Source organism: Dama dama, chromosome 25 (genome assembly GCF_033118175.1).
Source record: "Dama dama isolate Ldn47 chromosome 25, ASM3311817v1, whole genome shotgun sequence".
Classification (NCBI taxonomy): domain Eukaryota; kingdom Metazoa; phylum Chordata; class Mammalia; order Artiodactyla; family Cervidae; genus Dama; species Dama dama.
The window spans coordinates 40,912,013-40,926,485 of record NC_083705.1 but is presented as its reverse complement, the minus strand read 5'-3'; the positions used below and the strand labels follow the sequence as shown (position 1 = coordinate 40,926,485).

The 14,473-nt window shown below is 42.2% G+C and overlaps 1 protein-coding gene across 1 annotated transcript in view; it reads left to right on the top strand.

Annotated features, from left to right (window-relative positions):
- Nucleotides 1-11,942, top strand: part of C7 (complement C7) — a 55,001-nt gene extending 43,059 nt beyond the window's left edge. The window contains exons 15-18 of the mRNA XM_061129879.1: nt 672-863; nt 5,381-5,471; nt 8,528-8,712; nt 10,693-11,942. Of these exons, the coding sequence (XP_060985862.1) occupies nt 672-863; nt 5,381-5,471; nt 8,528-8,712; nt 10,693-10,874 (650 nt within the window). The 3' untranslated portion in view covers nt 10,875-11,942. The remainder of the gene's footprint in view (nt 1-671; nt 864-5,380; nt 5,472-8,527; nt 8,713-10,692) is intronic.
- The last annotated feature ends 2,531 nt before the right edge of the window (nt 11,943-14,473 follow it).

Here is a 14,473-nt window from a genome sequence, read left to right as displayed (position 1 = left end):
GAAATAGAGCAGGACTTTGCAGGATATTGTCCAAAATCCCACTAGAAAGGTTTTTTTTTTTTTAAAGTCATGAATTCTGACTTGCTTTCTACCATTATGCATGTTTTTAATTTTTTTCCTTGTTTTTTTTTTTTAAGTAGAATATATGAACTAATAACTGTAATAGAATAAGGAAAGATAGAAATGGGAAACCAAGAAAGATTTAACACTTTTATGGTTGCAAGGTTAAAGGTGGTTCTTTCAAAATTTCAGATAGCAAAATATCTAATTGGATATATACAATGATATGCAAATGAACACAGCTCTTGGGAAAATTTTGGTGAGACATCACCAGATGAGAGAGAGAAATGGCAGCTGTGAAAAGTCTGGTTTTGACAGCAGGCTGGACTTGGGGACCTTATAATGCTTATTCATTTTAAGTTGTCATATGACTTTGAGGGCAGGGGTGAGAGGGTGGGAGCTGTTTTGGTTTTCAGTCGTTTACATCACTACATGACAGGCATGGTGGGACATGTCTTTCAGGGCTCCCTAAGAGTGAACTCACCTCTTCTACCTTGTCCTCTAATTTGAAAAAGCAGAACATGTGTATCAGCACCATTCAGGGCTGTCATTTTTAAAAAGATGGTCTAGGAAAGCAAGGAACCTCGTATTCTGCTCTCTTTTCTCTTCAGAAATTGCCTGCGTTCTGCCTGCATTGATGGATGGCATACAGAGTCATCCCCACAAACCTTTCTACACTATTGGCGAGAAGGTGACCATTTCCTGTTCAGGCGGCAGATCCTTAGAAGGTCCTTCGACATTTCTCTGTGGTTCCAGCCTCAAGTGGAGCCCTGAGATAAAGAATGTCCAGTGTGTGCAGAAAGGTGAGTGGCTCCTGGGTTTGTCCAAGGACACGTGGACTCGGAGTGAGAGTTCCTATGGCTGTTCTTCAAGGCGCTGAACTGCTGCAATGGAATCATTCCCTCCATCCAGACCCCACTATGAGAATGAGGTCTAGACTGGGCAACTAGACTTTTTTGCACATAACACATAGACTCACAGAATTCAAGGAAAGGCAAGAATAGCCCAGGTGATTCTCAAATTTTAACTTAAATCCTTCATATCCATGATTAGCTTTATATTTGTAGGATACCAAGAAAACAAAGAATTTCTAAAAGCTGATTTCTGGCTTCCTCCTGGCTTTTTAAAAATGTACTTTTATGAAATACAGAGTTGAGACCACAATTTATATAAAATTCTGCCTATTTAGATTTTGGGCTCTTACAGTTTATTAGCGTTATTGAAATTGAATATTTAAAAGCATTTACATTTAAGCCTGCAAAGCAGAAGTTATGAAAGGAAGAGTATTGTGGTTTGTGAAATTATTCTTAATAGTAGAAATCCAGATAGTCAATATTTTGAACACGTGGCAAATTAAAATGGCCTTTTAAAATATTTTTACTTTTTATTGGAGTATAGTTGATTTATAATGTTGTGTTAGGTGTACAACAAAATGAATATACATATACATGTATCCACTCTTTTTTAGATTCTTTGCCCAAGTAGGCCTTTATAGAGTATTGAGTGGAGTTTCTGTACTATACAGTAAGTCCTTATTAGTACCTATTTTATATATCATAATGTGTATATGTCCGTCCCAACCTCCCAATTTAACTTTTCCCCTCTTACCTTCTGGTAACCATAGGTTTGTTTCCTACATCTGTGATTCCATTTCTGTTTTGTAAATAAATCCACTTGTATAAAATGGTCCAAACTATTTCTTTTCAGAGATACTTAAGATGGATTGGATTTGTTTTCAAAATAAACTCCTCTTTCTTTTTTGTTTACATTTTCTAATAAATGGACTTCCCTAGTAGCTCAGCTGGTAAATAATCTGCTTGCAATGTGGGAGACCTGGGTTCAATCTCTAGGTTGGGAAGATCCCCTGGAGAAGGGAACTGCTACCCACTCCAGTATTCTGGCCTGGAGAATTCCATGGACTGTATGGAGTCACAAAGAGTCGGACACAATTGAGTGACTTTCACTTTATAAATGGAAAATACTATGCTTGCAACAGTTAAAACAAGGAAGAAATCATACTTGCATTCTATTTTATATGATATTATTTCTTGAGTATATGATTTAAAATTTTTTTTAATTGGAGGATAATTGCTTTACAATGTTGTATTGGTTTTTGCTGTACATGAGTACATGATTTTTAATTTGATGTTGAAGTTTGTCTTCTATGGCAAAGGTGAAATAGTTGATTCCATAAGTAATAATAATATTCCATGGTGACGCAGATGATAAAAAGTCCGCCTGGCAGTGCAGAGTTCTGTTCAATCCCTGGATTGGGAAACTCCCGTGGAGAAGGGAACGGCAACTCACTCCAATCTTCTTGCTTGGAGAATACCATGGACAGAGGAGCCTGGTGGGCTACAGTCCATGGGGTTGCAAAGAGTTGGACACGACTGAGCAACTTTTAGTTTGAAGTTTGTCATCTATGGTGAAGATGAAGTAGTTGATTCCATGAGTAATGATATTGGGTAGATTAGACATGCACAACTGAAAAGAGAGTAGGTTGCCTGGAGGGTTCTATGGCTGATGGGAGACCTGGGCTGTGGTATTAAATAGACCACAGAGGACAATAGGAGGCCAGCATGTTCAATGGAATGGCCTCCATGCCCATCCCACGTGCTCTGTGGCTGTCAGAGGACCCAGCAGAGATGACAGCTTTGTTTTCCACATGCACTGAAGCATAACTGTGATTTATTTGGGATAAAGTAAGGGAACTGTACCAATATTGCTAAAATTAGAGAGAACAATGTACAGTTGATGAGGTTTCTCTTTTCCTCTAAATGAGATTATATACTTTTTTTTTTTCTGAAATGTCTTTTTCAGTCACTTTATAGCACAATTTGGTATGAATTTTCTCCCCCTCAGCAAATTCTATTAAGGCTTTAATTAAGGATGTTTTCCAAACCTGTGTATTTTTTGAAAGATGTGGATAACAATAATAACTACCCTTAAAATAAGCCTATAACAAACAAAAAAAGGCCAGGTTTGTTAGCCTCCAGAGTTTTAAAATACCTGCTGTCTAAGTAATCTTTTTTTTTTCTTAATTGTAGTAAAATACACACAACATTTATCATTTTAACCATTTAAAAATGTGCAATTCAGTAGCATTAAATACATTCCCATTATTGTTCAACCATCACTGTCATCCAACATTCCATCTTCCCAAACTGAAACTCTACCCATTAAACACTTGTCTCTCATTTATCTCCACCCCCAGTGGTATTTACCCTTGATGTGAAGATATTTGATTTTAAAATAGTGAAGGTACATTCTGTAGGTGGGCCCTAAGGGTGGGTTTACTTGGTTAATTACGCTATGAAGATGACAAAGCCGTGTTCTTTCTACATGCAAGTCTCTTGTCTAGGTAATTCCACAAGCGATTTTTCACAAAGCAGTTATGAGAACTTTTAGAAAATATGTAAAATCTAAAATTCCATTCTTAAGAATGATTAGCAAAAAAGCTGCTAATAATAATGCAGAATTCATTTACACAGCTTAATCATTGAACTTCAGCTTGGGTACATTTAGATCAGACTTTCTCAACCCCGACACTATTGGAATTTTGGGACCTGATGATTCTTTGTTGTGGGAGTCTGTCCTATATATTGTAACATGTTTGGCAGAATCCCTGGTCTCTGCTATCTCACAGGGGTGACAACTGAAAATGTCCCTTGACATTGCCCAATGTCCCCCGGGGAGCAAAACTGTCCCTGGTTGAGAAGCATTGATCTAACTAATACCATTAAAGTATTTTATTTTGGAATCCATTTAAGATTTCAGAAAAGTTGCAAGTATAGTTTCCATATACCCTTTACCCATCTTCCCATACTATTAACATCTCACATACCTTGACATATTTTAGTTGGTCAAAACCAAGGCATTAATATTAATTAGTACAACACTGTCAACTAAACTACAGACTCTTCATTCATCATGTTTTTCCACGGATGTCATTTTCATGGTCTGGGATCCAATTCAGGATAATGCATTGCATTTAAGATAATACCATCTTAAAGAAAAATGCTTAAAGAATAAATACTTGCTACAGACAATGCTGGACATGACAGACATACTTCACCTTGCTACCATTTTTATAAGTTTATGACTTCCTTGTTCATGAGATTTTCCTGTCATGTCTAAAGCTTCTACGTTTTCCAAAAGTAAGGAAGCATTCTACAGTTTGTGCATCCATAAAAACATGACCTTCAGACAAATGACCTTTATAGGTATATCTAACAGTAACTAGTTTGATGATGAAAAAGTATATGCCACAGAATTCCATTGTAATGGAGCTGCCAGGAAGTGGAAATGACAAGGTGGTGTACACTCTTCACTTTGTAGTCAGGCTTAGCTGTGGCCATGGCAAATTAAGCTCTTGCAAGTTGGACCAAGGTGTTTCCCTGACAAAACGGGAATGGTAATGGCTTTCTATCAGTTTGTAGAAAACATGAAGGAAAGGATTTTATCGAAGTGAATACCTCCAGACATTTACTCACTGTTGAGGGGAGACCACTTGGACATTTACATGTAAGAGATTATTATAGTCATCCTTGAGATACTGAGAGTTCTTCTTGTATAGGTCAGGTTGTGGTCTGCTTTTTGTCTTGTGACAGGCACAGTAGGCAAAGCATACCCAAATAACACATGGATTTTAAACCCCACCTTCCTTTTTAAAATTTTTAATTGGAGGATAATTGCTTTACAGTGTATTGGTTTCTGCCATACAAAAAATGTGAATCAGCCATAAGTATGTATATGTCCCCTCCCCTTGAACTTCCTTCCCACTCCCCACACCATCCCATACCTCTGGATTGTCACAGAGAACCGGGTTGAGCTACCTGCATCATACGGCAAATTCCCACTAGCTATCTATTTTACATATGTAATGTTTATGTTTCAGTGCTACGCTCTTAATATGATATTTTAAACTCCACCTTTTTGAAGAAAGAGAGCCTATACCATGGGACTTCAGACAAACATGGACTTAAATCCTGGCTTGGCCAATTTGTTAACTAGCAGGAATTTCTTAACTTTTCTGACTCTTTGTTTCCTCATCTCTCTTAAGTGGCAATTTATTAAGGAGAATTAATATCATATAAAAAGGGCAGGACCAACAGTCAGTGCTCAAGAAATTGTGGCTATTATGACCAAAGATGTTTTTTGTTGGGTCTGTGATGCTGTATCTCTTGTAAAATGCTTTATAACTTTATTAATTTATTGATTATAAGAATTTGTTGCCTGGCTCAACAATTGAAATAATCCTTGTTTACTACAAAGAAGCTCTTCTCCTAATGGTCACATCTCCATTATTCTTTTCTTTTAGAAGCGCCTTTGGCACCGAAAGTGCCTGAATGTCAGCCCTGGGAGAAACTGCAGAATTCAAGATGTGTTTGTAAAATGCCCTATGAATGTGGGTAAGCTCTGTTTTCTTCTCTGTTTTATTTTATTCAAAATAGATTGAATGATTTCTCAGATGCTAGTCTCTGTTGGATCAAAGGTGTTACTGACCAAGGATCAAGGCCCTTTGCATTTCAATCCAGTCCATTTGCTGCTTGGTTTTGCCTGGATCACCGGGGCTGACCATCGGTGGTGTCAGGCAGTGTTCTAGTCTGGCTGGTGAGAAAGGCTGAAGGATTGCTTGAGGCTGCTTGTTTTCTGTATAAAATGGGGCAAAATGACAAAACCCTCACCTGAGGATTTAGAGTTTGAGGAGATTAGGGCTGAAATTCTCTTGAGACATAAACTTTTTTTTTTTTAATCATTTTATTTATTTATTTTTGGCTGTGCTGGGTCTTCCTTGCTGCAAGCGGGGGCTCCTCTCTAGTTGCAGTGTACGCGTTTCTGTTTGCCATGGCTTCTCTTGTTGCAGAGCATGACCTTTAGGGCATGCAGGCTCAGCAGTTTCGGCTCCCAGGCTCTAGAGCACAAGCTCAATAGTTGTGATGCATGGGCTTAGTTATGCGTAGCATGTGGGATCTTCCTGGATTGGAGACTGAACCTGTCTCTCTTGCATTGGAAGGCTGATTCTTTACCATTGAGCTACCAGGGAAGCCCCACAGACATACACTCTTAAAGCAATACCAACAGAGAAGAAAGCAGCTGCTTTTCTAATTCTTGAAATATGTTTCTAGATTTGCATTCCAAGAACACCATCCCACTTGAAATCACTCCATTGTAGAAATATAGCTGAAGTAATTACTACATGTTGGATACAGATGGCATGATTAAATTAGGACAAGAGGAGGTTTATTGGTGGGACTATTTACAGAAATGGGTCGAGTCAAGAAAACTGCACACCACAGCGCAGTATTCCTGAACGGGTAGAAGCTGAACTGAACTGGTTCAGTTCAGTATTTCTGAACTGGTTTACGTTTTTTCCCATGCCTAAGTCAGAAGTTGTGAGAGAGGAGCATTTATGAAAACCTGTTGACAGAGAGTTAGTTGAGGAGGAGTTGAGTCTCTCATTTTAGGGGCTTCAGAGATGCCTAGGAGTGAGCCAGGGGGATAAACACCCCAACTGTACTCTTTCCTCCCTCCTTTTCTGCCAAAACCCCACAATGATCAAACACCTCTGAAGCTAGAGGACAAGGAAGTCTATTGATGTGGTTCATACACTTCAGATTCCCAGGCAGGGTGGAGAAGAGAGGAGGGTGAATCTGGAGAGGCAAATGGGCAACATCCAGTCCCTAGGACTTAGTCTCTAAGGTTAAGAATAAAAATCTCTTAATCTCTAAGGTTAAGAATCAAAACACAAATTTATTGGCCAATTGTTTGGCTTTCAGTTAGTATGGTCATCAAGACACATATCTAATTCCTTGAACACCTACATTGGGTAGTGATGACTAAGGGGTATCCTATAAGAAGTAACTTCTTGTATGAAGGAGAATATGCAGCTGAATAACATAAATGGAAATGGCAAAAAAAGAAAAAGGAGAAAAAGCAGACAAACACACAAAAAAAGGTCAGCCCAGGATCTTCTGACTGTGCTGTTATTCTCTATTAATCATTGTTTACTTTGATTCACCTTCATCTTCTTTTCAACTTCATTGCTTCACTGAGTTTATCTGCAGCCTGTTGTTTATATACATGGTAATAGTTTTAATGTCAGATATGGGCTTCCCAGATGGCCCAAGTGGTAAAGAATCCATCTGCCAATGCCTGAGACGCAAGAGACATGGGTTTGATCTCTGGGTGGGGAAGATCCCCTGGAGTAGGAAATGGCAATCTGCTCAAGTATTCTTGCCTGGAAAATTCCATGGACAGACAAGCCTGTCCTCTGGGCTCCTCTGCAAAGAGTCAGACACAACTGAGCAACTGAATGTGCACTGATAACAAGGAAGGTAGCTTGTAAGGTCTTTGCTCTTTAAGCTGTTCTGAGCCCTTCTATTTAAAGTTTAAATAGACAGGTTAAAAAAAAGATACAAGGATTTGTTTCTGCTATGTATTTTTGTATTTCTTTGTCCAAACAAATTTAGCTCTTGGTTAGAGAAGAAAACATTAGAGCTAAATATATGTAAGTAAATATAGATTCTGTCTGTTATTCAAAAATGCCTTTTGTTGTCTAAGGTTTCACTACAGTAATGGCATCCTTACCCATTAGTATTCAGATATGTGGTTGTTTTTATTAGTGACATTTCAAATACTGGTGCTATTTTAGCACCCATGAATAAGGAAAAGAAGTAACACATTTCAAGGAAATATTTCTAAGCTATTTTGTAAACATAGATACTCTAAAAATAGCATTGAAAAATGGAATTCATCTTCCCTTGAGAATTCAGTCATCGGCTGGGGATAATGCTATCATGTGGACGTGAACTCTCAGGGCTGCTGGGCCGGGAAGAGCTGCTTTCTTCTGCAGTTAGTGGTCCCATTTTTTCAAAATTTATTTATTTTTTTAATTGAAGGATAATTGCTTTACAGAATTTAGTTGTTTTCTGTCAAACCTCAACATGGTCGCATTTGACTTCGGTCCCTCTGAGTCCGAGCATGTGTGCTAAGTCGCTTCAGTTGTGTCTGACTCTCTGCGACTCTATGGACTGTAGCCTGCCAGGTTTCTCTGCCGATAGCATTCTCCAGGCAAGAATACTGGAGTGGGTTGCCATGCCCTCCTCCGGTGATCTTTGCTAACTTTCTGTCTCCTCCTTTGTCATCAATCTACCAGCTGTTGCTAACAGACCATTGCCTTCTCTTTTAATTTGCTGTATCTGATCCGTTCTAAATGAAACTAGATCGACACCAGATATCTAAGATTATAAAACTTGTGAGCAAATAAAGAGCAAAATATGTTCATTTTGAAGACTGGAGGGGATTGGGCCCTAGCAATGTGGGGGATTTGAGTTTCTGTCCCCTCATTTGGCTGTGGGAGACAACATCTGAGGCACTGAGCCCACAGCCTCACCTTTCACTTCTCATTCTCAGCTTTGAGGAAAGAAAATTTTGTAAAGGAAGTAATTTAAAAATTTTGTTTCAGGTCCTCCTTGGATGTATGTGCTCGAGATGAGAGAAGCAAAAGGATACTGCCTCTGACCGTTTGCAAGATGCACGTTCTCCGGTGCCAGGGTAGAAATTATACTGTGGCTGGTAGGGAGAGCTGCATTCTGCCTGCCTTAGCTGAAAAAGCTTGTGGTGTGTGTCCGCTATGGGAAAAATGTGATGGTAAGGGACATTTCATATTTGTGATTATAAAAGTACTTCAGTAGTAGGAGTGAAGTTTAAAAAAATGTAGTTTGCTATTTTAGCAACAGATGAAAGCACATGCCTAAGTATGTCAAAGACTCAGACTGGTCTGAGTGTGAAGCCTGGCATCAGGCTTAGAACCTGCTTACTCTGGAGCGAAATGCCTCCTTTGCCTGGTCCTGTATACTTGAGCGGGTAGCCATTCCCTTCTTCAGAGGATCTTCCTGATCCAGGGATCGAACCCCAGTCTCCTGCTACCCCCACAATCCTCCCCCGCTGCCTTCCCTGGGGAGGGGGAGTGGTGGATGAAGAATCCTTCCTGGTAGTCTGAAATTGTTGGGTCACTCAATCGTGTCCGACTCCTTGAGACCCTGTGGATGGTAGCCCGCCAGGTTCCTCTGTCCATGGAATTCTCCAGGCAAGAATGCTGGAGTGGGTTGCCATTTCCTGCTACAGGCGATCTTCCTGACCCAGGGATTGAACCCAGGTTGCCTGCATTGTGGGTGGAGTTGTTAGTCTGAGCCACCAGGGAAGCACTGCTAGTCTGAATGTCCTCCCAAAGATCACATTCCACCCTCATGATTTTTGCTCTGTCCTTGTATTATCCACATTATGTACTCATTAAAAAAAGAAACAGACTCACATAAAAATAGTTTTTAAAAGAGGAAACTTAATAGCACATCTTTAATAGGAAATATCACTTACCATAAATATTAGATAACCATAAAAATGTGTTCCCAGGTGGCTCAGTGGTAAAGAATCTGCCAGCAATGCAAGAGACAAGGGTTCGATCCCTGGGTTGAGAAGATCCCCTGGAGGAGGGCATGGCAGCTCACTTCAGTATTCTTGCCTGGAGAATCCCATGGACAGAGGACCCTGGCGGGCTACGGTCCATGGGGTTGCAAAGAGTCAGACACGACCTAGCAATCTAGCAACAACAAAGGGGCATGTTGGAAGCACACCAGTGCCAGGCTGACACTTTCTCCTAGAAGCAATCAGAAGGATGTGATGGAAAAAGAGGTACTACTTGCTGTTCTGGTAGCACTTAACAGTGATCTTGACAACCACCACCAGGGGTCCCACCTCTGAGGGGGAAGAGCTGAGTTGCCCAAGCCAGGTCACGGTCCTGTTTCCCCATCTATAAATCTGGGAGCCTGATGGTGTTTTCTGGATCTGTAAAGTCTCTACCAGCTCCTCAGGGCCTCCCGCTCCCGGCTGGCACCCCCGGGCATCTTTCCCTTCACCCCTGAATCCCGTCTGCAGCAGAGACGGTGACACATACAACCCTACGGCCTGTCTGCATCACTTTCGGTTTGGCAGTCACCACAGTCTGCAGGCCGACCTGGTTACCCTCCTTCGGGGGATGCCTGGCCGATGTATTCCAGCCTCGCCCCTTCAGCGCCCACACCACTTTCCTTCCCACTCGTTTCTGTTTGGTCTTTATGGGGTATAAGACCTTTCAGGTTTCAGGGCCTCTCTCTCAAAGCAAGTTAATTCTCCTTTTCTTTGTCTCCCTCTGTTTTGAGGCTTGCCGCCTAGCTCTTTGCTGAGGTCTCCGCCTTCGGTCTGGGTGTTGAGGGGTCACATCATGTTTGGGGCCCCTCTGGGTAGCGCCTGAAGGAGAGAACCGCCCCACGGGCGTCCAATCGACAGGAAGCCTGGCACCAGCCTCAGAACCTGCGTACTCTGGAGCAAAATGCCTCCCTTGCCTGGTCCTGCATACTGGAGCAGGTTGCCATTCCCTACTCCAGGGGATCTTCCTGACCCAGGGATTGAACCCTGGTCTCCTGCGTTACAGGCAGATTCTTTACCGTCCGAGCCACCAGGGGCGGGGCAGGGAGTGGGTGACAGGAACACCCGTAGCTCGCCAGTCTCCACTTGCATAACTTTAGAGGGGATGCGCCTGGCCTCCCCCACCTCCACCAGGTGCCATCAAGCCTCTCTCGCTTCTTTTTCCAGCGGAGGGCAGCGAATGTGTCTGCAGAGCCGCCTCGGAGTGCGAGGAAGCAGGATTTAGCGTCTGCGTGGAGGTGAACGGCAGGGAGCAGACGATGACGGAGTGCGAGGCCGGCGTCCTGAGGTGCAGGGGACTGAGCATCTCCGTCACCAGCATCCGGCCCTGCGCCGCCGAGGCCGCGTAGTTCCGGGCGCCGGAGGGCCGGCTCGGCGTCCCGCAGGCGCTGTGGCTGAGCTAAAGCTCTGCCCAGCCGCGCTGCAGACGGCTTCCCAGCCGCGCTGCAGACGGCTTCCCAGCACGCAGGCCCATTCTTTCTCCTCCCGCTCCGTGTCCCCTTCCCCCAACTCGTACCCCTGCATAATCCCACAGCCCTTTGTCCTCCCAAACCTGAATTCAGATCTTTCTCTTCTCTTTCTAAAAAATGTCAGTCTGAAGGATATTGATGAACCTTTGCAGATGTTTTGTACTTCTCTGGACCTTGCCTTTTTTTTTTTTTTTAAATCTGAAAATTAGAGTGTTAGACTAGAGAAATTTCAAAGCTCTATGCTTCTTTTAAGTATGATTGACTCCGCTCATGAGCCAGAATACATTCTACAAATTGATTAGGAAAACAGAAAGATTAGAGAGGCTGGCTTCACTCAGTGAAACCGAATACAAAGGGGACCTGGAGTGGAGGAAGATGGATACAATTATTCTATCCCAAATGGTAATCCCAGGCTTCACCTCGTTGACCCAGGCAGGACACCTGGAGATCCCTAATCTTATCAGGAGGTTGAATCACCCATCATCAAAGTGGAATCCATTACGTGATGGCCACAGGAGCACCTTCTACCTTCTTGTCTGAGAACAAATATAATTCAGGCTTCTCTCTGGAGTTTTTCTTTAGTATGTGCCAAATTCAAGATTTGCAATTTGCCTTCCTCCTCTCTCTCTCTCTCTTTTTTGGTAGGAAACATCATTTATGCTTGAGCTATTGAGTGATTGCATATTTGGGTGAAGAGTGTTCTTTAATATGGATACACACCTAGATTTTTCTGGGCACTCTACAGGTAGATCCGTTTGAAGCATTAGCTTTCTATTTATCCCCTATTCATCTTTCATCAAAACAAAATAGCAGCTGTAGGAGGTTAAATGAGTGGGCTTCAATGGGATTTAAAATATGCGTTTATATACAAATAATATCTGTATTTTCTGATACATTTTAATAAAACTTTAAATGACAATGATTTAAAAACTCATTAAAGATACCATTCTTTGGAATTTAAAAAATATCTGTGTTATGTTTAATTTTAAAGAATCTTGCCATGAAGAATGGCTAATGTGCTCTTTTTTATATTTAAAACATTTTAAATTACTTTGTTGAGGTGTGATTGACATGTAAAGAGCTGTACATGAGTTTGGGGATAAGTATACATCTGTGAGAAACTTCCCAGGTAGTGCTAGTGGCAAAGAGCCTGCCTGCCAATGCAGGAGACATAAGAGATGTGGGTTCGATACCTGGGTAAGGAAGATCCCTGGGAGGAGGGCATGGCAACCCACTCCAATATTCTTGCCTGGAGAATCCCATGGACAGAGGAGCCTGGTGGGCTACAGTCCAAACAGTCAGACATGACTGAAGCGACTTAGCACTCGTGCATGCATACATGTGTGAAAACATCACCACCATCAAGACCATAAACATATCACCTCCCAAAGTTCTCTCCCACCCCCATTGTAATTATTATTATCATCATGATAAGAACAGAAAGAACACTTAACATAAGATCTTTCCTCTTAGAAAAATTTAAATATACATTACAACATTTTTAGCTATAGGCACTGTGTTGTATAGGAGGTCTCTAGAACCCATTTATCTTGTATAACTGAAACTTGATATACTTTGATCATCACCTCCCCATTTTCCCTGCCCCTATCCCTAGGCAACCACCATTCTACTCTCTGTTTCCATGAGTTTGACTGTTTTAGATACCTTGTATAAGTGAGATCATGCTGTATTTATCTTTTTGTGTCTGGCTTATTTCATTTAGCATAATATCCTCCAGGTCTATCCTGGATGAGTGAATAACTGGTGGCTAAACAGGGACCAGTGAATGAGATTGGACAGAGATGCTGTCTTGAAATACTAAATTTCATGTTTTTTTTTTTTTTTTCCTTTTCTGAACATCCTTATCCTTGGCTTTCTCTCTAGTTGGACAGAGACATTCACAATTGTCTATGAGAGAATTAGGATCATGGCAGCAGGGCTGCAGGAAGAAAGTAACTTACAGCATTAAAAATCTTTTGAGATTTCCAAAATGAGTTCCTGAACATCTAAGGAGAAGGCTTTAGGAAAGCTGGAAGGACTGTTTATGTCATGAAAACTGATGCAAGGCAAACAGAGGCAGTGGGAGAATGCCCTTGTCTGCCCCTCCCTCTGCCTCAGACCAGGTGAGAGGCACCGGGCTGGGATCTAGCCTTGGAGGAGAAGGCAGAACATGCTGAAGTGGAAGCTGTCTGCACCTACTGGGGGGCAGAGGGAGAGGAGGGAATCGGCTCGGCATTAACTAGCTGCAGGGAGCTCCATGGGAGCCCAGTCACATCCTAGTGGCCATCACTCACAATTTCAGTGGACCCTGTGAGTCACCTGGGCAGAGAAGCTGCTTTGGAAGGTCTCCTAATTGCACTGGACTGGGTCCTCTTGTGACACTCCACACATTTCCTAACAATTGACCAACTGAAGTGCTGTTTCTCAATGCCCTGAGATTTAATGAGCCCCATCCTAACTGCTCTATTTGGAACTTCCCTCCCAGCAGCAACAGTCCAGGATGGTTGTAATCCCCCTGAAACAGAGGGAAGGCTCTTGGTATTCAGGTGGGGTATGGTGGGGATGCAGAATGGCAAGGGGGATGTCTGACAAATGTCCCCTGGAACTCTGAGTTTCCTAACAACAAGCCAGGTGACTGGCTCATTGGATTGAAGCCCCCCCCCCCCAACCCCCCACCTCAGCTGGGCAGGTCATGGCTAATCTCAGCTTCCCGTGGGACTTGCGAGCCCATCCTGTTGGTGAGTAGCGGTTCAGAGCTGCAGGTGCCGAGCAGCTGGTTTTCTCAGTGTTCCCCGAAACAGCTGCACCAGAGACTCTTAATTACTTTTGCTTTTGGTTAAGGTATGTATATTTATCAATATTTTTGGACTGACCCCACAGTTTATTATTTGCTCTATATTTTTTTCTGTACTACCAATATTTCTTACACCCTCATACCCGCACACATACTGACCTACCACAGGCATTTGGATTATTTGTAAGATGGGCGTAATAGCTAGTGAAGGTGGTCATCATAAATGTGAAGATAAATGAAGATCCTATATACTTAGGGCTTCCAAGTATATCTATGACTACTTCTTTGTCTGAGGTAGGATAGGAGGAGGAGACACAAGAGGAGAGAAGAGAAATGAAAAGAAGAGAGAGGAGAGAGAGAGAGAGGGAGGGAGAGAGAGAGAGAGAAAAAAAAAAGACTGGAGCATCCTTAGTACAGGAGTAGCAGAACTGAGCCACCACATTAATCCTGCTACCTACCAGAGTACCAGGACTTTTCTTCCTTGATGGACTAGTTAAAATGGATTCAATACTTCAGCTAGAAACGGAATGACCTGTTCTGTTTCAGAACACTGAGCCAGAAAGCAACCGCAGTAGGAGGCAATTTCCTCCTAATATCTGAGAAACCCGAGGTATATGCATGCTTTTCAATTACCTTGGTCTTTCAGGCAGTTCACACATTTGGGGACAAGAAAGCTGATGGCATG